This window comes from Xiphophorus couchianus, chromosome 4, assembly GCF_001444195.1.
Source record: "Xiphophorus couchianus chromosome 4, X_couchianus-1.0, whole genome shotgun sequence".
Lineage (NCBI taxonomy): Eukaryota > Metazoa > Chordata > Actinopteri > Cyprinodontiformes > Poeciliidae > Xiphophorus > Xiphophorus couchianus.
The window spans coordinates 1,767,163-1,789,746 of record NC_040231.1 but is presented as its reverse complement, the minus strand read 5'-3'; the positions used below and the strand labels follow the sequence as shown (position 1 = coordinate 1,789,746).

The window sequence follows — 22,584 nt, the reverse complement described above, 5'->3', positions numbered from 1 at the left end:
ACTAAATGGTAACTGTAAAAAATAATTAAATAGTCAAAATTTTGTCTGTCAAGACCAGTTTAACTGAACCTCAATTTAAAATGTTGCTTTTTACTTTTGGTCCTAACATTTTAATACCACTATTGAATTATTGAGTCACATTTTTACTTTCGTCTTGTGCATAAATGTTGTCAAATTAAAATAACTGGCCTTGGCTCTGAATTAGGCTTGAACATACAGAAAACAGACTGTTTTTAAAACGAGTTTTATTTCAGTTTAACAAATTAAACCAGACTTCTTGATTTAAAAATAAAATAAATCTTAGATTTTGTTTCCACAGAAGTTGCTTGCAGACAAACTTCTGCAGGTCATGTTCACAATACAGTTTAAGGAACAAGATCCTGAAGAATACTACAAAATTATTAAAGTTTCTAAAAACATTTTAATAAAAAAAGCTCCAACGCAAGAGAACAAATCCAAAACTAAAGTGCAAAAAGTTAAAGTCCAGGAAGACGTTCCGGGTCTCAGGCCTCCGTTAGCAGAGGAGCCGCTAGCTTCTGGATGATGGAGGAGTTCAGCTGAGGAAGGAGGCTGATCTTCATCAGTTTGCTGCTGGAGTACTTCTTCCTCACCGCCTGCAGGGTGAGAGAGAAAGAGAGAGAGTCCGTCCTCCAGCCAGGGGACGGGGACCGGGGCGGCCCGTCCTCCAGCCAGCTAGACGTCTTTGACTCACCTGGAACTTGGTCCTCCCCTCGTTCACCAGCACCACGTTCTTTGCCAGCTGCTGCATGATTGGCTGCAGGTGGGCCTCGTCGTAGGTGGAGTAGTGCTGCTGCGTGGGAGACTGAGGAAAAAGTAACATTCATTAGTATAGAAAACAGGAACAAACATTTTGTCCCATTTATTGTGGTCCCAGAACAACTCTAACCATCTGGTTTTAGCTTTAACTCAGTGTTTCAGCTGTTTTGCAGTTTCCTGGAAATTTGTTCTGGATGCAGAGCAGAACCTGAGAGGTCTGGAAGGTTGGTACAACAGCAGATCTTTAATCCGTTCAGTGATTTATAAACTACCAGCAGTAGTTTAGACCAGTGTTTCCCAACCCTGGTCCTCCAGACTCACTGCCCTGCATGTTTTAGGTATTTCCTTGCTTCAGTCCAGCTGATTTCAATTGATGACTGATTATCAGGCGTTTATTGAACTGCAATCAGTTGAATCAGGACATTAAAGCAGGGAAACCTAAAACATGCAAGCCAGTGGGCCTTGAGGACCAGGCCTGGGAAACACTGGTTTAAAGTCTCTCAGTGAAGGACTATAGAACTGGCTGGTGTAGAACCAGGTGGTGTCTTTATCCTCCTGGTTCTAGTCAGAACTCCAGCAGCAGCGTTCTGGACCGCTGGGTTGTCAATCATACCTGTGAAGATGCTGCTGCAGGAATCAAAGCCACTAAAGAGAAACTAAAGCCTGGATGAGTTTCTCTGATCCGAGACTTTAGTCTCTGTCCTGGAAATGTTCTGCAGCTGCTAGAAGATCCACTGTGGAACCGGCTTTATGTGGCTGTGAGGTCAGAGGTCATCCTGATCTCTAGTTTCCAGCGGGAATAACTGAAGCTGACAGACAGGTAGGGCGACTCACCCAGGGCAGGCCGTCCACCAGCAGCTGGGACAGACACAGGGAGGCGGCGGCAACCTCAGAGGGCCGCAGGTGGACCATCTGGTAGTCCAGGAGGGTCAGCTCCATCAGGTACTTGGCCAGAGTGTGCTTCTCTATGTCGGTCTGAGACACAGAGACAGTCAGAACCACTGATCCAGTATGGACCAGAACCCTGGAGAACTCCTGATCCAGTCCATTTTCAGGAAGCTTGGCGAACTTTGGATCCAGACCAGACTAAACGATCGATGGGAGTTCTCTGGCCGATCAGCGATCTTTAAAACGCAATTAACAGTTAGCTTAGGAATCGATTTAAAAACAAAAATCCAACATCGGACAAAAGGTGTAGAACAATAATTCAATTACTTAAAATAAAGTTATTGCCTAAAATGCAACACAGCATAACCCTGTTACAATAAGCGATTAAAAAATAAATAACTAATTATTGTTAGAGATGCTCTCTGTTCAATATTGTTGAAAAGTCGCCATTTTGAAAATAAATGCTGCAAACAACTGAGACGCAGTATGATGAGGCTAGTTTTAACTCCTGCCTGCAGCCCGTTTTCTCTGTTCAAGACAAAAAGATTAATAATTTTTCTAACAGAATTTGGTTACAGAGATGAAGTTTTATCTAAAATACTTTCCAGTGTTAAATCTTAAGAAATTAAGTTTCATCTGAGAGGGTGTTCTAGCATTATGAGCTGGAAATGGTCTGAAAATCACCACCACAATCATTTCTGGGACAGTTTATCACCCAGAAACATTGGTTATGGTCACAGGCTGCTGACAGACAGCCGTCGGTTTATCGGAGCGCCGCTACATCAAGTCCAGAAGCGATGGACCGATCAGGAGTTTTCCCAGAATCCCCTGCAGCTCCAGACTCACGTTTGCCACCTTGGAGGCTCGGCGCAGGAAGTGCAGCGGCAGCGGGCGCCCCAGCTGGAAGCCGAGCCTCCTCAGCACCAGCTGCTCCATCTCCAGGATCTGGGCCTTGCTGAAGGCGTCGTCCGTGATGTAGGCGAAGTCTCCCACCTCCGGGCAGAACATCTCCTCGTACTTACAGGCCACCTGCATGGCGGCCACGCCCGCCAGCTGCAGCTTCCTGCGGGACACCGGCTGGACCTGCGGCGGCAGCAGAGGGTCAGACCTGGCAGCGGGAGGAGGTTCTGGTTCTGGTGCCGGTTCGGCTCACCTGCAGGAAGCGGTCCAGAACAGCCACGGTGAGATACAGCGTCTCCTGCAGCAGCTGGAAGCGGGAGTGGACCTGGATCAACCAGTCCACCAGGATCGCCCTCATGGCCGCCGTGACCTCCGACCCCTTCAGGTAGTCGGCCCGGATGGCCTGCTGCACCTGGAGACACGCCGGGGGTCAGAGGTCATAGCAGTTTGGGTAGATAGGTAAGAAAACACCTATCTACAAGAAAAAATTTCACTTGATTTTTTCTTTGTTTAAAATGTTGAGCAACATTTTTATGGTAAAATAAATCAATAATACATATATATATATATATATATATATAAATGCTGCGCCTCACCTTTGGGGGCTGCTGTGTCAAATTGCATGAAGCAGGCAGTTTGAGAATGCCCTTTTTTTTTATTTACATGTATACATTTTTTTTTTTAGCAAATCTTATTTTTCTTGCCATTGTTGAATTTTACAGAATTTATTAAAGCTTCACTAAATTAAGGCCAAAAGTAAATGAGAAACTTCTATACTGGATTTTCAATTAGTATATTCAACTCCCTGCGTGTCACTGGGTCAGAGCCAGTGGTGCAAAATGTGGCTGTGCTGCATCATAATGGGCGCCAAAAACCCCCAAAATGATTTCTAGTCAGAATTTTCTACATTCAGCAGCGGTTTGTGTATAAATGATGTATAAAACAGAGGAGCGCCTAGAATGTGTCCGCATACACTTCAGAAAACAAAAGTTGCATTCCGGGTCAGAGGTCAGAGCAGGAGGAAGGAAGTTACCTCCAGACTCTGCAGGTAGGCGTAGATGTCCTTGACGTAGTGAGAGCAGAGCTGCGGCTCCGCGACGTCCTGCTCATCCACGTCCAGCACCGGCAGCAGCGTCTCAGAGAAAGCCCGGCACAGTTCCCGCTCCACCTCCAGGGACGGATCCTCTGGAAGAGCCGGGAGGGGCTCTGTGACCCGGGCCGCGACCTCTGGGATCCATTTGGGGTTCTGGGAGCAGGAAGGCTTGGAGGACTTCTTGGATGATCTGGTCCTCTGAAAAACAACAGAAATTCAAACCGAAATTTCTAATTTCTACCACAATCTCTGCCAATAAAGCCGATTCTAGAACAACAAATTTGACATTTGAAGATGCATAAACATAAATCTAGAAATGATGTAAAGATCAGGATGTCAGACTCCATCTACAGCCAGAACCGGTTGAGGTTTGACCTTCCTGGATCCAAGGACATTTGAAGACTTTTGTTGATGCAAAGTACAGAAAATAAATATATTTCACCACTTTTAGCATTTTGTAGGTGAACTTTTGCACTTTCCCGCCCTCACTGAACAGAATAATCTCCCCAATCAAAACTACTTTAATTTTATATTTATTCCAGTAAGTCAAACACATACAACTGTTCTCCATTAGGTTAAGATTTACTTTATCGGTTTGCTTAAATATGACAGCAGAAAGAAAAACAAAGGTTTATGGATGATTTTAATTGTTTATGTCCCAGATTGCTCACAAAAATAATCCGACAAAACGACATAGAAAACATTTCTTCTCCCCCCAACCCACCTAAATGCATTAAGAAAACTTCTACATATGTTACGATAGAAATAAAACTTATTTTCGCCATTTTAAGAGCCAATGTAGTTTAAAACCCAACAAAGCAAACATTTAGGTCTATATCCGGGTCACCTACAAGTCAAAGGCCAAAACATCCGTTGACCCCTATTACCTGACGAATTTAATTAGGTTACCATAACAACACATGATTCAAAGACCCGAAATTTCAGCAGGTTTGGACCCAGAAGCAGCCGGTTCTGGTCCCGGAGTGTTACCTTGGTGTCGGCCAGTGTTCCGGTGTTGTTGGTGATCTCTCCCAGAGCAGCTCTCCTCGGAGCTGCGCAGCTTTTCCCCTTCTTCAGAGGCTCCTCTGCGGCCTGCAGCGGCTGCAACAAACCGAGACAAGTTGGACGACGAGGACAGAGACACGGAGACAGACGGAGACATGTTAACTCACCGCAGCTCGAAACCCCACAGCAGACATGTCGAGATAAAATCCTGAATACTAGAATCAGAACCAGAACCGGAGAAGATCCACAGCAGCTGAAACTACAGAGCACGATTCACGCAGGACGTTCAAATAGCGCTGCGGGGAATCTGATTGGCTGTGGCTTAGGCTAAGAGGCCGCTTATTGGCTGCAGCTGAGGCTAGGAGGCCGCTGATTGGCTGACAATAGGAAGTTTAAATCACATAGGTAAACAGCAGAAATACTTCATACTAGTAGCGAAATATCCTTCTGAAGATCAATATGTATATATATATATTTACTTTGCTTCAAGTGTAAAGTATTCCTCTATAAAAAACATTACTTAGTTATTGAGTATTACTTCTTCATTTGATTTAATTTATAGATATGATATAATCCGACAGATAAAATATAAAATTACGTTTTTACTTTAAATAATAAAAAAGTGTAAAATTATATCACATCACTCAAAGTAATAATCATGTTAAAATATGTTTTTCACAACAAAAAGCTTTTGAAACCAGTACTTTCAGTTGATAATGTATATAAATTAGAACAGTGCACAGCAACAAAGCTGGTGTGTAAACAAGAGCTCTCACTCAAACATAAATTGTAGGCTTGCGTCTGATGCGTTTCTGGGTTGCCAGAAACTTCACTGAAGTAAGAGTACTACAGTAAAAATACTCCTACAAGTACTTTCGTTTTCAAAAAGTCGCTCAAGTAAATGAAACTGGTTGCCTCAATGTATAACAACATGCTTCTTCACAGTGTGTTAAACAGCAACTTCCTGTTTGTACCAAATATTCTCTAAAATGAGAGAATGAGTACTTTAACATTTTAATAATAAATATTTGTCACTAGTTCTATGTTTCTAGATGATTCATACATTAACCGGTTATAGATCTTGTCTGATTCACTGCTGGACCAGAACTTCAACTTTTTAAATGAAAATATTAAAACAAGTTTGAATTATTTAATCAAATCCATCTGGTTCAGATGAGATCTTCCAACAGAACCAGAACCAGAGAGAATCAGCATCACCAGCCATCTAATGAGTTATCATTGTTAAATTTGGTGATTTTGAATGTGCATTAATACAATTCAGAAAAACTTGAAAAGGTAAATTAAATATTGTTGAAACTCTTATCTTCCAAATATCTTCAGACTCCTGTAGCAGTCAGTTTTGCAACGAATCTGAAAAGGCCTCTGACTGAAGACTTAGTGTAGGACAATCCCTTGACCATCATGACATGCTAACAGCTCAGTATCCAGGCATCAGAGCTAATATTAAACAGTAGCATAGCCTGGATGATAAAATAAAGATGTAGACTAAACTAAGTTCTTAAAATGGGGAACTTTTAAGGTGCAACATAAAGTATATATTTTTTTAGTCTACATTTGAACTTAACTTACAACAATTTAATGTACTCAGAAATAAAACAGAAAAAATTCATAAAAATCTGGATCATTTGAAACATCAGGACATTGTGAGCAGCTGGGTTTTTTTTTTTTTTTAGAGGCAGAACCTGATTTATGTTCAGAAAGACTACAACATTTATTTTTTTTTGCAATTTCAGTGAATAATATCAAACACAACTTTAAATAAAGTTGTATTTGGTACAACTTTATTTAAAGTTTCATAGTAATCTCAAAGCAATATCGTTTTGGTTCCCAGATGTGTCTTGGATTGTCAGTAATCTGCATGTGGAGCAAATTACATCTGACTCAGATTATTCCTGGTCTGTTGGATAAATGGAAATAAATTATTCTTGAGGAGTTTCTGAATGAGTCTGTATTGTCTGAAATAAAGACACCCTCTGTGTCTCCGACTGTTTTTATTAGAGCGTCTTCTTCACAACCTGCAGCGGCGCCTTCACAGAACCTCGAGTTTCTAATAAATCAGTAGAAAATACTAGCAGTAATGGATGGATGGTTGACTAAAACAGCTCAGCTCGTCCTGTCAGACCTGCTGATGTTCCCAGGATCCTGCAGCTCCTGCGTTCGGAACATCCTGGGATTTATCAGCAGAACCACAACAAATACAAACTCAATCCGTTTTCACAGAGACAACACCGGGACTGGAGAAAAACGGACCTGGACTTGTGGAAAGCTGTTATTATCCATCTTACTCCCATCAGGACGCTTTTATCCCAGGAACGTTTTTCCAGAACTAACATGAAAACTTGGAAGCTTTTCTGACAACAAATACTAACCTGAGTGAGTTTTCTCCCTCCACCTTTTTCAAATCCACTGAAATTGGCGTCAAACGTTTGTACTGCTATCTTTTTAAATACATTAATAAATGTTTCCAGAGGTCATGAAAGGTCAACGAGCCGAGCCCCCCCTTTCCTCAAATCAGTCAAACCTGCTGTCAATCAACGCCACTACATTTATGCTGCTTTGGCTTTAAAGATTTCAAAGAAAGTTTAAAGGTCAAAAGGTCAACAAGCCCCGCCCACATTACCCAAATCTATCAAGATTGTTGTCAAACATTTGTGACGCTATCCTTTTAAATATATTAATAAAAATACAATGCAAATGTTTGACACCAATTTTTATTCTATTTGAGGAAAGTGGAGGAGCTGGTTGACCTTTCATGACCTCTGGAAACATTTATTTATATTTTTAAAATGATGGTGGCAAAAACAAAAATAATTTTACGACACAAACCAGCAAAAATAGTAACGGATTTGACTGACACCAAATTTGTTTAGTTTTGGAAATGTGGGCGGTCCCTGGTTGACCTCTGATGACCTCTGGAAACATTTATTAATATCTTTTAAATGATAGCGACACAAACCAGCTCAAGCATAACATTGACACCAATTTAGTTTGATTTGAGTAATGTGGGGGGGGGGGGGGGGGGGGGAGCTGGTTGACCTTTTGACCTTTAAACTTTTATTAATATATTCAAAGCAAAAGCAGCACAAATTAACATTTTGCCACCAGTTCCTTTACATCTGAACAAGGTTTGGCTGCAGCTTCTCAGGTTTTCCTGATTCCAGTTTCCTCGTCTGTTGGAAACTCGGCGTCGCAGTTTGTTTGAATCTGTTTGCAGCCGGATGAATGAATGAATGAATGAATGAATGAATGAATGAATGAATGAATGGCTGATCGGAATGCATGATGGAAACAGATGAAGTTCATGAGTTTGATCCCAGTCTGGAAACGAAGCGGCAGTGGCAGTGAGAAGTGAAAACGTTCCTCCTTCACACATTTACACATTTCTGGATCTGATCTGAGGAGAATAAAACCGAGTCCGTTGTTTTCCGAGTCCCTGCTGAAGCTGCGTTAGATGGAAGTGGACTCTAGTTCCCGTTCTGGTTCATCTGCAGATACTCGCTGTGGAGCTTTTCCTGAGCCTCAAACAGCTTCCGCAGCTTCTTGGCTTGGCCTTTGCTCAGCTCCTTTCCCTCAGCGTCATGAGTGGGAAAACCCTGGAACGAAAACGGGAAAGATGCCGAGTTTTCAGACCAAACACTCAAAAACATCTTCAAATGAACCGAAAACGTTTTGGCTTCGTTTGGAAGGAGTGTGAAGGTTCCACTTACCGTCTCGTCAAACCTGGAATATTTGTCTGTTTCTGAGCGAAACATCTCACACGGAGGGACTTTCATCTTGGCGAGTTTCGCCATCTGAAAGAGAGAGAGCAAAGTGATTATTGGGCGAACGAGTCGGCGAATCCAACCGATTCAAAATGTCCGACGGACCTCCTGCTCCTGCTTCTTCCTGGCAGCTTCCTCCTTCTTCCGCTTCTTCTCCTCCTCCATCTGGGAACGAAGGAAAACTTTCAAAATCATCATCAGTTCAAACTGTATTATTCACTGAAGAACTGATTCATTCTTTCATTTTAACTCTTATTCAGGTCTGGAACGATCCTCACCTTAGAGATGGAATGATTAATCCATTATTAAAATAATCATCAACTGATTTAGTAATTGATTAATCGTTAACTGGAGCAAAACACAAGTCAGAAACTAAACCAAAACTATAAACATTTTGCATTTAACTTAAAGAACTTTGTCTATAAATCAAGTGGATGGCTTTAGCTTTAGCTTTAGCTGGTTCAGATTCTGTCAAAAGAATCTCATGTTACCCACCTTTTCTATTCAATTATTAATCAGTTAATCCAAAAATTAATAACCGATAATCACTGACCTGATCTGATGTTCAGCCCAGCAGAAAGGTTTGAATTTTTCACATTTTTTAGCTGCAGATTCATTATTTGCTTCAAATGATCAAACCTTCATTACATCGGTTGTTAGTGAATTTTAGTCATAAAATGGTTATTATCTAATAATTAAAAAAGGAATTTAGTTGTTAGTTTATTTGCATCTTTGAATGTATTTCTAATATTGCATAAAAAGGCTTAAATGAAAAATTTAAGCCTTTTTGTGATTTTTTTATGATTAATCATCAGAATAATCTAAATAATTATCATGGATGAGTCGTAATGCTGAGGCAGTTAGTGTGGCAGGTAAATTCATTCTAACTTTGGGAAACCGTCTCCTCATTCTTAAGGAGTTATTTATTAAAACAAGTTACTGATTAGCAGAACCGGGTAGTAACTAGTTACATTTACTTGAGTATTTTTTTATGTACTTTTAGGAGTATTTTTTACTAAGCTGTACTTTTTCCTTTTACTGTAGTGATTTTATTGTGAAGTATCTTTACTCTTGCTCTCGTATAGTTTCTGGATTTTCTGGCCAGTGAATGAAAATAAACTCGTTTTAACCAGAAGCTCAGCAGACAAACTCACACCTGCAGTTTTTTATTGAAAGAAACGGATCTGGAAACATTTTCTTTGGCCTGATTTTGTTTGTAATTTATATAAATTATTGTCAAATTCTACTTAATCTTACATAATGATTGATCTAATGTTTCTATTTAACTTTATATCAATTATTTTAAATATTAAATGATTGATAATTTGATCAGTTGGTCAGCACTAGAGAAGACTTTTTACCAAATAGGTTTTTACTCTTGAGTTAATTTCTGGGATGGAGACTCTTTACTTCTACTTTAGTAAAAATATGTAAAGTGATTCTCCTCTTACTGCTCAGCTCTGTTATAACTTAGTTTTGTCTTATTTCTAGTCTTCTAAGATATTTGCAGTAGTCTAGACCAAGTGACTTAGTAAGATTTTGTGTTTTTGCAGTGCAGATTATCGGTCTCATAAGATACACACAGTAAACATGTAAAAACATTTTTTTTTTTTTAACAAAAGTTACATAGCAGGGTTTATTTGTGCCTGACCTTCTTCTTCTCCTCTCTCTCCCTCAGTAAAGTCTCCTTGTCCACCAGCTTCACCACGGTGGGCTGACCTGAAACAGATTCTCAGTTTGACCTGAGCCGCTGCTGACTTCCTGTTGGACCCGTTTTTAAAAAGCTGCGTCACCTTCGTGGTCCTCCAGCCGGACGCCCAGCTCCGGCAGCGTGTCGTCCCGGACGGCGTCGCAGAGCCGCAGCAGCGCCGTCACTGGACGGGTCGGGAGAACAGAGTCAGTTCCGGAAGCTGGGACGGGATCGGGAACGTCGGGTTTCGGCCTCACCTTTCTGCTCCCGGGCGATTTTCCGGACGTCCTCTCTGAAGTCGGACAGAACCGCCAGGTAGGGCATCACCGTGCTCTCCAGCTGCAAAGATCGGACCAGAACCGGGTCACCGCATCGTTTTTTTCCCAGGTGGGTTCTCCCAACAGATCGGCCGTTTACTCACATCCACAGCTTGTCCTCCGACTGGAAAACCGATGGGATCGGATCCTTCGATGGCTCCGAATATCTGGAGGAGAACCGGAAGATTCCCGTTAGTCTTGATGCACAAACAGCTTTTAAATCAGCAAATTATAAATATGAAAAACTTTACGATTTAATTTTCTGTAAGAGAAGAGAAACATGAAAGATGAAAAAATAAAAGTAGGGAAAACTCCAAGAACAAAAAATGATTTTAGTATTTATGTCTGGAAACTGTTTTCCAGTTTCTGGACGTCTTCTAGGTTTTTTATTATTGTTAACATTTTGTTTATGGATTTAAATAAGTCAGTGGAATAAAAAAAAAAAAATTTAATTAAACCCCATAAAAAGTAAATGAAGTATTTTTAACCATTTTTTTTTACAATTATTTAAATAGACAGATAATCATAGTAAGTAATTCATTTATTTATGTAATTAATTAACATAAGTATTAAATAATAAATATTAAATAAATAAGTTATTTATTCATAACCTAAAGCATTTATTAGGTAACTTAATTAATTTAGGTTTTCTTTTTTATATTTCATTTATTACCTTTTTGTTTTGAAATATTCAGGTTTTAATTAATTACATTAATTAGGTATTTATTTTCATACATCACATACTAATTTAACGAATTATTTTTATTAATTAATTACTAAAATATATGTAATAATTTAAGTGATTATTTTATTAAATAATAATTTTAGGCAATTTAATAATTAATAAAATACTTTATTAATGTAATTTGTGTAATTAAGTAATTTATTACTTATGATTAAATAAATAAATCTTAAGTATTAATTAATATAATTATTAAATTAATAAATAACTTGACTGAAAGTCATTTTTTCTCTTTTTCATTTTTCACTTTTTGCTATTTTATTTCTGCTCCAATGATCCAAAAACGAGCTCATTAAATGTCCTTCCTGATTGGTTGACTCCTCGTCTTCCTCCTCCATCATCATCATCATCCTCATCACCTTCATCATGGCGGTGAGGTAGGAGGCGATGCTCTCCAGCAGCAGGCGGTTGGGCCTCAGCTTGGCGCTCTTCCTGCTGGCGATGTAGCTGTTGCTAAGGCCGACCAGAAGCCTCATCTCCTCCATGGCGCTGCGGGTGTCCATGTTGTCACACAGCGCCAGGTGAACGGCCCACTTCCTGTCGTAGAAACTGGAACACACACACGTGCGCTGTTGGAGCAGAGTGTGTGTGTGTTGAGGCTGAAGCTGCTTCCTGTCCTCTGATGTCTCACCTGCTGTTAAGCTCCGCCTCCTCCGCCTCCCACTTCTCGAAGCGTCCGGTGAGATCGCTCGGCGCCCGCAGGATGTCTTTGACGTTCAGGAAGAACTCCTGCAGGGCAGGAAGAGAACCGGCAGCTTTAGACCCGAGCGAGGCGGCGGGGAGTCGCCCGAAGCGACGGCGACACCTACGTTCATGAACTTCTCGTACTGGACGGCCGACTCCATGGTGTTGGCCGAGTAATCCAGCGTGTCTTTCCAGGAATGCATGAGAAAGGCCAGGCGCAGCTGGCGCGCTGCGGGAGGAACGGCTCACGTCAGCAGGGGGCGCCTGCGGGCCGACGGTTGCCTAGCGACGCAGGCGCACTCACCTGTGTTCTTCGCCAGGGCGTCCTTTATGGTGATGAAGTTTTTCAGAGACTTGGACATCTTGCAGCCGGCGATGGTCAGGTGGCCGGTGTGCAGGAAGTAACGGACCCAACAGTCGTTCTGGAAGAACGCCTGAAGAAAAAACAGCTGGGCTCAACACCGCCAAACAGAACCGCCAAACAGAACCGCTAAACAGACCAACTGAGCCAAACAGAACCGCCAAACAGAACCGCTAAACAGACCAACTGAGCCAAACAGAACCGCCAAACAGAACCGCTAAACAGACCAACTGAGCCAAACAGAACCGCCAAACAGAACCGCTAAACAGACCAACTGAGCCAAACAGAACCGCCAAACAGACCAACTGAGCCAAACAGAACCGCCAAACAGAACCGCTAAACAGACCAACTGAGCCAAACAGAACCGCCAAACAGACCAACTGAGCCAAACAGAACCGCCAAACAGAACCGCTAAACAGACCAACTGAGCCAAACAGAACCGCCAAACAGACCAACTGAGCCAAACAGAACCGCCAAACAGAACCGCTAAACAGACCAACTGAGCCAAACAGAACCGCCAAACAGACCAACTGAGCCAAACAGAACCTCCATGATGAGAGACCAGATTGATCTGAATGATTCGTCTCATGTATTAGGGCCGCTGTAGATAGAAAACAATCAGGAATATAATTCTAGCAAAAATTTCAAGAAAAATTTAAAAGTAAAAACAAATTCACTTTTGTACATTTTCTGAGTTGAAAATGTTTAACTTTTCAAACTCTGAAATTTCCATGTTTTTTACTTGAAAATATCCAAGATTAATCTCAACATTTCCCAAATTCCTGAGCTGTTCTGGCAGAAATTCACTCCTCTTTTCCTTTTAAACATCCACGTGTCCCCAACACACAGCTATCTGATTTCTGATTTTCATCAATTAATTTGCTCAAATTCTTTTCTAAAAGAAAGTTTTTCAAAATGTTTTCAAAAAGTTGCTTTTATTTCAGTTATTTCTTTTGCGAATTGTACGACCAGGTATCGGGTCGTAGAATTTTTGTTTAGCTACAAGAAAATAGTCATAATATTAGCTTAATAAAGATGCAATTTTCCCAGAGGAGGATCTTAAAAGTTGTTTTCATGAGAAAAACCTTTGATAAACGTTTTCATAAAATTCTCCTCGTACTGTGAAAGTATTTTTGTGTTATTCTGATTCTGTCGTACGACTGTATTCTTGTAAGATTATAAATTCATTCTCGTAACTAAAGAAATAAATTGTAGCCCAACTTATATTTTGAAGCTGTAAAACATGCTTTAAAACAAGATGGCCGCCCTGACGTCGCTCTGATTTACGGAAACACAATGAGTACAAAAGTGAAAAAAAATCCAAATCTTCCAAAATTTAAATCTTCAGAAACCAAAAATTTGAGTAATTGATAAGATCGATTTATCGCCCCGACCTTCTGCGGAGTTGGTGTCAGATTTGGCTGTTTGGAAGCAGAACATGAGCAAGAAAGTGACAGGAAGTAACAGGAAGTGACCTCGGACTGGGCCAGCTCGTTGTCATGATGGGGGAAGCGCAGGTCGAAGCCTCCTCCGTGGATGTCCATGGACTCTCCCAGGATGGAGCCGGCCATGGCCGAACACTCGATGTGCCACCCGGGCCGACCCTGCCGCCGCCGCCGCCGCCGCAGGAGGACACAGACACTCCGTTATTAAAGCGTGGAACATGAGGATCAGGAAGAAAACGGCGGCAGCTGCTCACCTTCCCCCACGGAGAGTCCCAGGACGGCTCGCCGAGCTTCGAGGTTTTCCACAGAGCGAAGTCGTTCTGGGATTTCTTCTCACTCAGTCTGTCTGCTGAGATGCTCAGATCGCCTGCAGAGACGACGAGGACGAAGACGAGGTTAGAAACGTTTCAGCCGCTACTCGTCCAAACTAGAGAAACAAAGAAAAACGACAAGATTTAATCCGAACAGAAAGATTCACTCTGAGGAGGTTGAAGTCTGAACAGAAACTGGGAGCAGCTGAAGGGATGAGGGTTTAAAAAACATCCTGATGACACAGGAACGGACAAACAGACAGATAAATGGATGGATAAACGAAAAGTTCCTAGAAATTTTGCAGGGTTCTTTCTAAGTTTCAACGCCTCCTGGTGTTAGCTCCAGGTAAGACGCCTCCTGGTGTTAGCTCCAGGTAAGACGCCTCCTGTTGTTAGCTCCAGGTAAGACGCCTCCTGGTGTTAGCTCCAGGAAAGACGCCTCCTGGTGTTAGTTCCAGGTAAGACGCCTCCTGGTGTTAGTTCCAGGTTAGACGCCTCCTGTTGTTAGCTCCAGGAAAGACGCCTCCTGGTGTTAGCTCCAGGAAAGACGCCTCCTGGTGTTAGCTCCAGGTAAGACGCCTCCTGTTGTTAGCTCCAGGAAAGACGCCTCCTGGTGTTAGCTCCAGGAAAGACGCCTCCTGGTGTTAGCTCCAGGTAAGACGCCTCCTGTTGTTAGCTCCAGGAAAGACGCCTCCTGGTGTTAGTTCCAGGTAAGACGCCTCCTGTTGTTAGCTCCAGGAAAGACGCCTCCTGGTGTTAGCTCCAGGAAAGACGCCTCCTGGTGTTAGCTCCAGGTAAGACGCCTCCTGTTGTTAGCTCCAGGAAAGACGCCTCCTGGTGTTAGTTCCAGGTAAGACGCCTCCTGGTGTTAGTTCCAGGTAAGACGCCTCCTGGTGTTAGTTCCAGGTAAGACGCCTCCTGGTGTTAGTTCCAGGTAAGACGCCTCCTGGTGTTAGTTCCAGGTAAGACGCCTCCTGGTGTTAGTTCCAGGTAAGACGCCTCTTGGTGTTAGTTCCAGGTAAGACGCCTCCTGTTGTTAGCTCCAGGTAAGACGCCTCCTGTTGTTAGCTCCAGGAAAGACGCCTCCTGGTGTTAGTTCCAGGTAAGACGCCTCCTGGTGTTAGTTCCAGGTAAGACGCCTCCTGGTGTTAGTTCCAGGTAAGACGCCTCCTGTTGTTAGCTCCAGGAAAGACGCCTCCTGGTGTTAGTTCCAGGTAAGACGCCTCCTGGTGTTAGTTCCAGGTAAGACGCCTCCTGGTGTTAGCTCCAGGTAAGACGCCTCCTGGTGTTAGTTCCAGGTAAGACGCCTCCTGGTGTTAGTTCCAGGTAAGACGCCTCTTGGTGTTAGTTCCAGGTAAGACGCCTCCTGGTGTTAGTTCCAGGTAAGACGCCTCCTGGTGTTAGTTCCAGGTAAGACGCCTCCTGGTGTTAGTTCCAGGAAAGACGCCTCCTGGTGTTAGCTCCAGGTAAGACGCCTCCTGGTGTTAGCTCCAGGTAAGACGCCTCCTGGTGTTAGCTCCAGGTAAGACGCCTCCTGGTGTTAGTTCCAGGTAAGACGCCTCTTGGTGTTAGTTCCAGGTAAGAAGCCCCGCCGTACCTTCTCCCTCCTGCAGCGCCTTCTGGTCTCCCACCGCCTCTGGCACCAGCTTGGCGTACGAATGTTGCGGACTGGAATCAAACCTCTGGGTGTCGAAGTAGACGGACCCGTTGGACTCGTACCTGCAGACATCCCAGAACCGAACGGATCAGAGGCAGCGGCTCCTGGAGAACCTTTCAGACGGTACTGTCCTCACCCGTAACCATTGGAGACGATTTTCCTCACAAACTCCACGATCTCCGGCACGTACTCACTGACTCGGGTCAGAACGTCGGCAGGCAGAACCTGAGGGGCGTGGAGAGAGAGATGAAGCTCTCGCTCAGCTGATCGGGCGAAGGGGGCGGAGTCTGTGGCTTACGTTCAGGGCCTCCATGTCTCTGTGGAACTCCCCCTCCCAGAACTTCGGCAGGACGGAGAAGATGGAGTTCTCTGTGACTTCGCTTCCAAACTGCCTGTCCAGCCAGTCGGACAGCAAGTCCTTCGAGTTCTCCAGCAAAACCTGGGAAAATAATTAGAAACTCTGTTACAGAGGAACTGGAACAGCTGAGGAGTTCTGCAGCGTTTCGGTCCGTCTGACCTCAGTCAGAGGCTGCAGCACGTCAGCCGCTGCGTTGCTCTCCATCGCCCCCTGCAGGGGCTGCAGGGCGCCGGCGATGGCGGCGTCCAGACGCTCCAACATCTGCTTCTTATCCGGGTCCGTGGTGGAGGCCAGCTGCTCCCGGAACAGCTGCAGGAAGATCGAGGAGGAAACTGATTCCGACTGGACCGGACCAGACCGGACCGCCAAGTCGTTCCTGATCCGATCTGGACCGGCACATCGCTCCAGATCCGATCCCTAACTCACCACTCGTGCGTTCAGGACATCCTGCAGGATCTGAGCTGCCTGCGGTCGCTTCTCTCTGTACCGCTCCAGGAGGAAGTTCTGCCGGGCCCGTTTGATGATCTGAACCAGGAAGAGAATAAACCGTAAAGAACCAGATGCCTGCATTATCTGACTGCTACATTTTGTTTGTTAGACACCCGGAAAAAAAATTCCATTAAACTCATAATTCTGCATTTGTTAAAAACAACGCGAGGTCCCGGTTGGTTGAGCGACTTCAGTAATATTTCAGGAGCAAAATCCAGAAAATGTCCTCACCATGTTTTACATATTGATTATTGCTTTTCACTTTGCTGTTGAGAAAAAAATTACAATTTACAATAATTTAACAAACCCCATTAAGATTTACTTTTATCAAACTTAATTTGATCAGTTTCAAGATTTCAAAATTTCAAATGTGGAATTTTGGAAATTATTTTGTAGATCAGTTTTCACTTTGACATTAAAGTTTTATTGATCAGAATCGATTTTTAAAAGCAGTAAAAAACTGTGTGAATATTATTTGATTCAAAATGAGACGTTCCAGTTTAACTGCAGCATGTCGGACCGTTTCAAACCTTCCAGAACCTTCAGAACCTTCCAAAACCGGTGGATTCTCACCTTGTCGTCGATGTCTGTGATGTTCATGCAGTAGAGGACGTCGTACTTGAAGTAATCCCTCAGGATCCGCCGCAGGATGTCGAAGGAGATGTAGGACCTGCAACAGAGGCGGAGAAGCTGGTCAGGATGGAGCGGTTCTGGGTTAGTTCTGGGTTTCTGGTTCTGACCCGGTTACCTGGCATGTCCCATGTGTGAGGCGTCGTAAACGGTGGGGCCGCAGCTGTACCACGTCACCTTGTTGCCCTTCTGGGGAACAAACGGCTCCTGGAACGACGAGACGGCGATTAACCAGAACCAGCGGAGGCTGCGGTGTACCGCAGGGCTCAGCGTTCGGACCAGCCTGGTTTCTGCTCTATCTGGGGTTTTTCTGCAGTAAAACTTCACAGCTTCGCAGGCGACTTTCAGATTTATTGGCCTTTAGCAGCAGACAGACTAATTTCATATGTTACTGTGTTGCCTTGAAGATGTTAAACTGTTTATTTTTTTATCTTGAATGTAAAATGTTTATATTTTTTGTATTATTCTGGCTTAATTATTGCTATGAGTTTGTTGTTTTTTCAACAAATGGTCATTTTTTACAGTATGTATACTCCGGTTATTATTAATCAATTTCTGAATTAGCAGAAAATTATTTAATTAATTGATTAATCATGATTCATCTCTTCAGACCTGGTTTGTGATTATAAGCCAATCCCCCATTTGAGTAAGTGAGGTATAAATCTTTGTGTCACTCTATTTTTCTTGTAATTCCTGTAAATAAATGAGAAATTCTGAATTTGTTGATGGATCCTTTAAAGCTCTAGTATCTAACTTTTATAAAAAATAAATATTTTTACAGAAAAAAACTGTCACCATGTTATGACAGTACAATGAGAGATAATCTGTGAAAAAAAAAAGCGAGCTCCTCTGCCTTCTCCCTGTGTTAACTAGAAACAACCAATCAGAACAGGGGGCGGGTCTTAGTGCTGTCAATCACTCTTGCATGCACGGTCTCATCCTCCTCTTCCTCTGCTATGCTGCAGTTTTTCCTGTTCGCAGATCAATTTCAGATTACGGCAGTTTTTCTGCAGCAGTAAATTGTTTCTCCGCCTTTTGCACATTTAGCAGTGACTATACGAGGCTGATAGACAGCATGAAGCCCCGCCTCCTGGCTCTGATTGGTTGTTTTTGTTGCCCTGCCATGTTGAAGAGATAATCACAACATGGTGACAGTTTTAACAGATTTATTTTGTATTAAAGTTACATTCTGCAGTTTTAACCTGTAGGCAGGTGAACGCTTTCCCGCTTTGAACCTGTTTTCATCTCTTCAATACGTCCAGATTAGACTCCTGTAACTCTGATATTTCAGTTTGGATCGGTACTGTACTACAGTATTTTTTTGGCGTTGCTACGAGGGCGCCATTACTTATCCAGAGGGGGCTTTGCCACCCTTAGCCCCCCCAGAGCCGCCACTGCTCCTTATTGTTTAGTTTCTTACACATGTGAACTGATTTATGGATCATATTCTGCCAGATCAGGTGAACATGCAGAGGTTTTAGCACCTTAAGGTGCAGCAGCTGCTGGGTTCTGCAGGCCAGAGTAGCTGGTTCTACGCCGTACCTTGGTTCTGGTCAGGCTGTTGTAGAGCCGCAGCTGAGGAACTTCTGTTCCCGCCGGAGGCGACCATGGAGGCTGGACCCGCTTCCCCTTCACTGGAATAAAACCAGAAACTGGTGACATTCACAGCAGACGTGGCAGAGGAGACAAACATGATCCGCAAATAAAACTCCAGCTTGTTTTTACTCAAGTAAAAGTAAAAAGTAACTGTCCCAGAAATTACTAAAGAGTAAAAAAGTAAAAAAGTGACTCGAGTACTGAGTAACTGATCGAAACATCATTTAATATTTAAAAATTAGCATAATTAGAGAGACCAAAATATAAAGTTATAAGGAAATTTTGGCATTTTAAAGACCAAGATGAAAATAATTCTGATGAATGTCATAATTACCAAAAACAAAACACAATACAAATACATTTCTTTGAATATGAAATTTAACAAAAACTAATAAGAGCAAAGATACTTCATAATAAAATGACTCAAGTAGAAGTAATTTACTTGAAGCAAAATCCTCCTAAATGTACTTTTTTCCCCCAAAAGTTACTCAAATGTAACTCAGGTAAATCTGGATTCTCATGTTAAAAAGCATAAATCATTCAGATGTTTGTGAAAATCATTTAAACATGATGAAAAAAAGGTTGATTCCTGTTTCATCCAAATATTTAACATCTAAAAAGATTTTAAACACATTTTTGATGTAAAATCTGCAAAACTAAGAGATGAAAGCTTTGAAAGTTTTGACAGCAAAATGAAAACTTTCAGGAAGATTCATGAAGTTTTGTAAACATAAATTGATCTTTTATTGCATCAGCAGAACGTCACACAGAACTAGAGATGAACCGATCAGATATTAATCAGTCCAGATATCAAAAGAAAATCTAGATTGATATCGGTGACAATCTATTCAGTCTAATTCTACGCTTTGATATTTGTTTTACATTATATTTAGAATTTCTAAATGCACTTTCTGAAGGTTTGTTGTAGTTTATGTTGATCAGTTTCTTTATTGTTATTTATTTTATATTGGCTGTTAAGCTCCTAACTGCCTGAACAGATTAAAGTTGTTTTTACACATTTGACCAAACTGGTGGAGCTGTTGGTGTGTTTCAGTGAGCTGGTGCAGAGTTACCAAATTAATTTATAATTCAGTTCATTTTTATGTCTGTGTTTAAAAAAAATAAGCGTTTTAAGCAATCAGCTTTTTTTCTCGATCAGACCGGTATCGGCCGATACTAAACCCCAGACGTGGATCGGTGCATTCCTACACAGAACGACCCGTTCTGATGCTGCGGACTCCAACACGAATCCCACAGCATCATAGAGCCTCCGCCATGTTTAGCAGTGGAACCAGCTGGAGGTCCAGCAGGGCTGATCAGACTCAACATGTTTACGTTTGAGATGGTGGGACAGGAACCACTGTGTAACGGTTGTCATGGTGATTTCTACATTTTTACTTATTGCATTATTATCTTTGTTTTACTCATCTAACATTCAGCTTTTATACTCATCTACTCATTTCATTCATTATATTAAGAATCATGTTGTAAGTATTGATTACATTTTTGATTTATAATTATATTCTTATTGTTTATTGCACTTTTTGTCCGTTTGACCTTTTACTTCCAGATCATAGTTTTTTCATATTGACGGTTGGAGCGAAAGGTTATAGCATTTACAGTATGCTATAAAGTTTGTAAAGATAAGGAACAAACGGTTCCAGGAGTTTCCTGTCTTTAGGCCAGATCATTTCCTTCAGAAGTCTGATGACTGTAACTCATTCTTCCTGTCACTCATCTAGTAAAAGTATCTGTTTCTGACTGGTTATGCCTTGAATTGTTCCTTAATACAAAATTTTCTATCATTCATTGAGACATTCTGCTGATGCATTAAAGGTTTATTTATTTTTAGAGATTTTTACAGCAGCTGTTGTAGCTGAGTAAAGAGGAAAAGCAGAAAAAGCTGAAAGAAAAGTTTCCAGAAAGGACCGATGATCTGGTAGGACAACATGCAATGAGTGGACAAACAGAAGCAGCAGCTGTGATGTTTCTGGGGCTGCAGGTGTTCCTGACCCTGAGCTGTTTGAGCAGCGATAAGCCGCTGCGCCGCAGAGCGCCACCCACAGGCCAAAGCTCTAACTGAAACACTCCAGAGGAATTGTGGGTTCATGCTTCTCTGCAGAAACCTGCGTCACGCCAACCGTCTACTCACTGCTGCCGTCTGCGCTCAGGTCCTGCTGCAGGGCGGAAATGTGTCTGTACCAGCGCAGAGCGTGGACGTGCTGCGGGGCGGGGGGTTGGGGGAGGAGCCTAAAGGCTCTCAGGTCGGCCTGGGAGGGGCCGAAGCCCGCCAGGTAGCTGCGTGAGGTCAGGTAGTCGTTGAGGGCCGCCGTCAGCGCGGCCTCCTCGTTAATCTGCAGCAAGGAGCCAAACTCAAAGGCTGCAGAAACAAGAGGGCAGACGTTAGCAGCCGAGCAGCTGCAACTGTCCTCATCCTCTGGAGAGAAAAAATCAGAGCAAAACCTCTGATCAAATCCTGATTTCCTCACAGAAAACCGTCCAGCAAGCAGCTAAAGTCAACCTGATCAATGCTTCTCAGGACTTTAGAGAGATTTACTGAAAAAAATGTAGAAAATAAGGGGCGACTCATCTTCAGGAGGGAACGACATTCTTCTGATACTTTCCATAAAAGAGGACAATTAAAACCCTGAAATATGACCTGAGTGGAAACCGGTTTCAGACAAGTTCAACCTGGGTTTAACCGATGCAAACCATCTGCTGATTCCTAACTAGATGTGTTTAAAAAAACTAAACAGAACCATGATCAAATAAAGGAGCCAATCAGATCTAAAATGATCAGAAAATTCACAAAACAAAAAGATGATGCGTTCACAAAGAAAACAGGAAAGAGAAATTCAAGACAGGAAACAGACAAGATGAGGATTCAACAGCAGAACAAAATGAAAGAGAAACCATGCATGAAGATGAAGGATGAAAATAGAAAAAAATATTTCACATGTTGAAGTAATCGTGCAGATTGCAGAATACTTTAATATTTTTAAAGGATGAAACAAACCTTTTTATATGACTAATATGACATACGGGGTATGTTTTATTAATTAATGTAATGATTAATGTTATAAGCAGATTAAAACTGAGCAGCGGAAAAGGAAAACTGTGAACATAATTAATAAAAACATATTCATATGCATGAGTCTCAGTTTAAATTCCCAATCAGCTGCCCAATTCACTTAAGTGAATGCTGTCAGAATAACATGATAGATTTTGGTTTTAAGAAACACTTTATTTATTTTAATAATTATGCCGAATTGAAAATATTCAGGTATTGTTAAATTATATTTCCTTTATTCATTTCTTTGTTTTACAAAATATAAACGCTGACATAAAAAGTCTTGAATGATCGTTTTTTAAACAGAGTTCCGCTGATTTAGCCGAGCTGCTCCCTAACAGAGCTAACAGAGGCTAATTTAGCCTGACAGCCCCTGAAACATTAAACCGACCTGCCTCTGCTTCTTACCGGCTTCATATCTGAGGAAATATCGATGATAATAACAGGTAATACGCGGTAAAAAACAAACTGTACCTGTATCCGGTGAGCTCGACATGGCCACAGGTCTGAATGAGATGCTGATGCAACAATAACCGGACCGGAAGCAGAAACAGGAACCAACGTGTCAGAACACCGGCAGCGGGGGACATTAATAACTGTCGGACTCACTAACACATGTGTCTCCACTGGTGTTTTCAAGATAAAGTCATTTTTAAAATGTTGATTGGGTTTAGCAATTTTATTCAAACAGTGCAATATAATTAATCAATTGATAAATTAAAGACAGTGACGCATTTCACTTGTCTATTTCTGATTATTCTGGCTAACAGATAATAGATAATGATACAT

General features: G+C 42.1%; 2 protein-coding genes across 5 annotated transcripts; both read right to left on the bottom strand.

Moving 5' to 3' along the window:
* Nucleotides 1-228: 228 nt before the first annotated feature.
* ccnb2 (cyclin B2) lies at nt 229-5,155 on the bottom strand. The gene is made up of 8 exons (XM_028015020.1): nt 4,831-5,155; nt 4,649-4,759; nt 3,599-3,856; nt 2,819-2,977; nt 2,512-2,748; nt 1,612-1,752; nt 713-823; nt 229-614 (listed from the first exon to the last, which is right to left on the bottom strand). Exons 1-8 carry the CDS (start codon nt 4,855-4,857, stop codon nt 504-506), a joined length of 1,155 nt encoding a protein of 384 aa, XP_027870821.1. The 5' UTR covers nt 4,858-5,155; the 3' UTR covers nt 229-503.
* A 1,480-nt stretch (nt 5,156-6,635) lies between these two features.
* cars1 (cysteinyl-tRNA synthetase 1) lies at nt 6,636-22,405 on the bottom strand. 4 transcript variants are annotated; one of them, XM_028015016.1, is made up of 23 exons: nt 22,270-22,354; nt 20,878-21,105; nt 18,672-18,763; nt 17,248-17,336; nt 17,073-17,169; nt 16,437-16,535; nt 16,170-16,319; nt 15,951-16,091; nt 15,789-15,877; nt 15,593-15,714; nt 13,939-14,051; nt 13,715-13,843; nt 12,183-12,312; nt 12,004-12,107; nt 11,826-11,923; nt 11,554-11,743; nt 10,557-10,619; nt 10,393-10,474; nt 10,239-10,319; nt 10,097-10,164; nt 8,551-8,610; nt 8,392-8,475; nt 6,636-8,277 (listed from the first exon to the last, which is right to left on the bottom strand). In XM_028015016.1, the coding sequence occupies exons 1-23, from the start codon at nt 22,289-22,291 to the stop codon at nt 8,149-8,151; spliced, it is 2,460 nt and encodes an 819-aa protein (XP_027870817.1). In that variant the 5' UTR covers nt 22,292-22,354; the 3' UTR covers nt 6,636-8,148. The 4 variants fall into 4 exon arrangements, with proteins under 4 accessions (XP_027870817.1, XP_027870816.1, XP_027870819.1 ...); XM_028015015.1 differs by having other exon boundaries at nt 20,878-21,162; nt 22,270-22,306; XM_028015018.1 differs by lacking the exon at nt 20,878-21,105 and having other exon boundaries at nt 22,270-22,405.
* Between the last annotated feature and the right edge of the window lie 179 nt (nt 22,406-22,584).

Excerpts from the sequence above, each read along its gene's own strand:
- ccnb2 (XM_028015020.1), bottom strand. The coding sequence starts at position 4,857 with ATGTCTGCTGTGGGGTTTCGAGCTGCG. Across the intron at positions 2,978-3,598 it reads CCTACCTGCAGAGTCTGGAG|GTGCAGCAGGCCATCCGGGC; the intron begins GTAACTTCCTTC and ends GCGTGTCTCCAG. Across the intron at positions 2,749-2,818 it reads TTCTGGACCGCTTCCTGCAG|GTCCAGCCGGTGTCCCGCAG; the intron begins GTGAGCCGAACC and ends CTGCCGCCGCAG.
- cars1 (XM_028015015.1), bottom strand. The coding sequence starts at position 22,291 with ATGTCGAGCTCACCGGATACAG. Across the intron at positions 10,165-10,238 it reads CCGGCTGGAGGACCACGAAG|GTCAGCCCACCGTGGTGAAG; the intron begins GTGACGCAGCTT and ends AATCTGTTTCAG. Across the intron at positions 8,611-10,096 it reads AGAGAGAGGAGAAGAAGAAG|ATGGAGGAGGAGAAGAAGCG; the intron begins GTCAGGCACAAA and ends CTTCGTTCCCAG.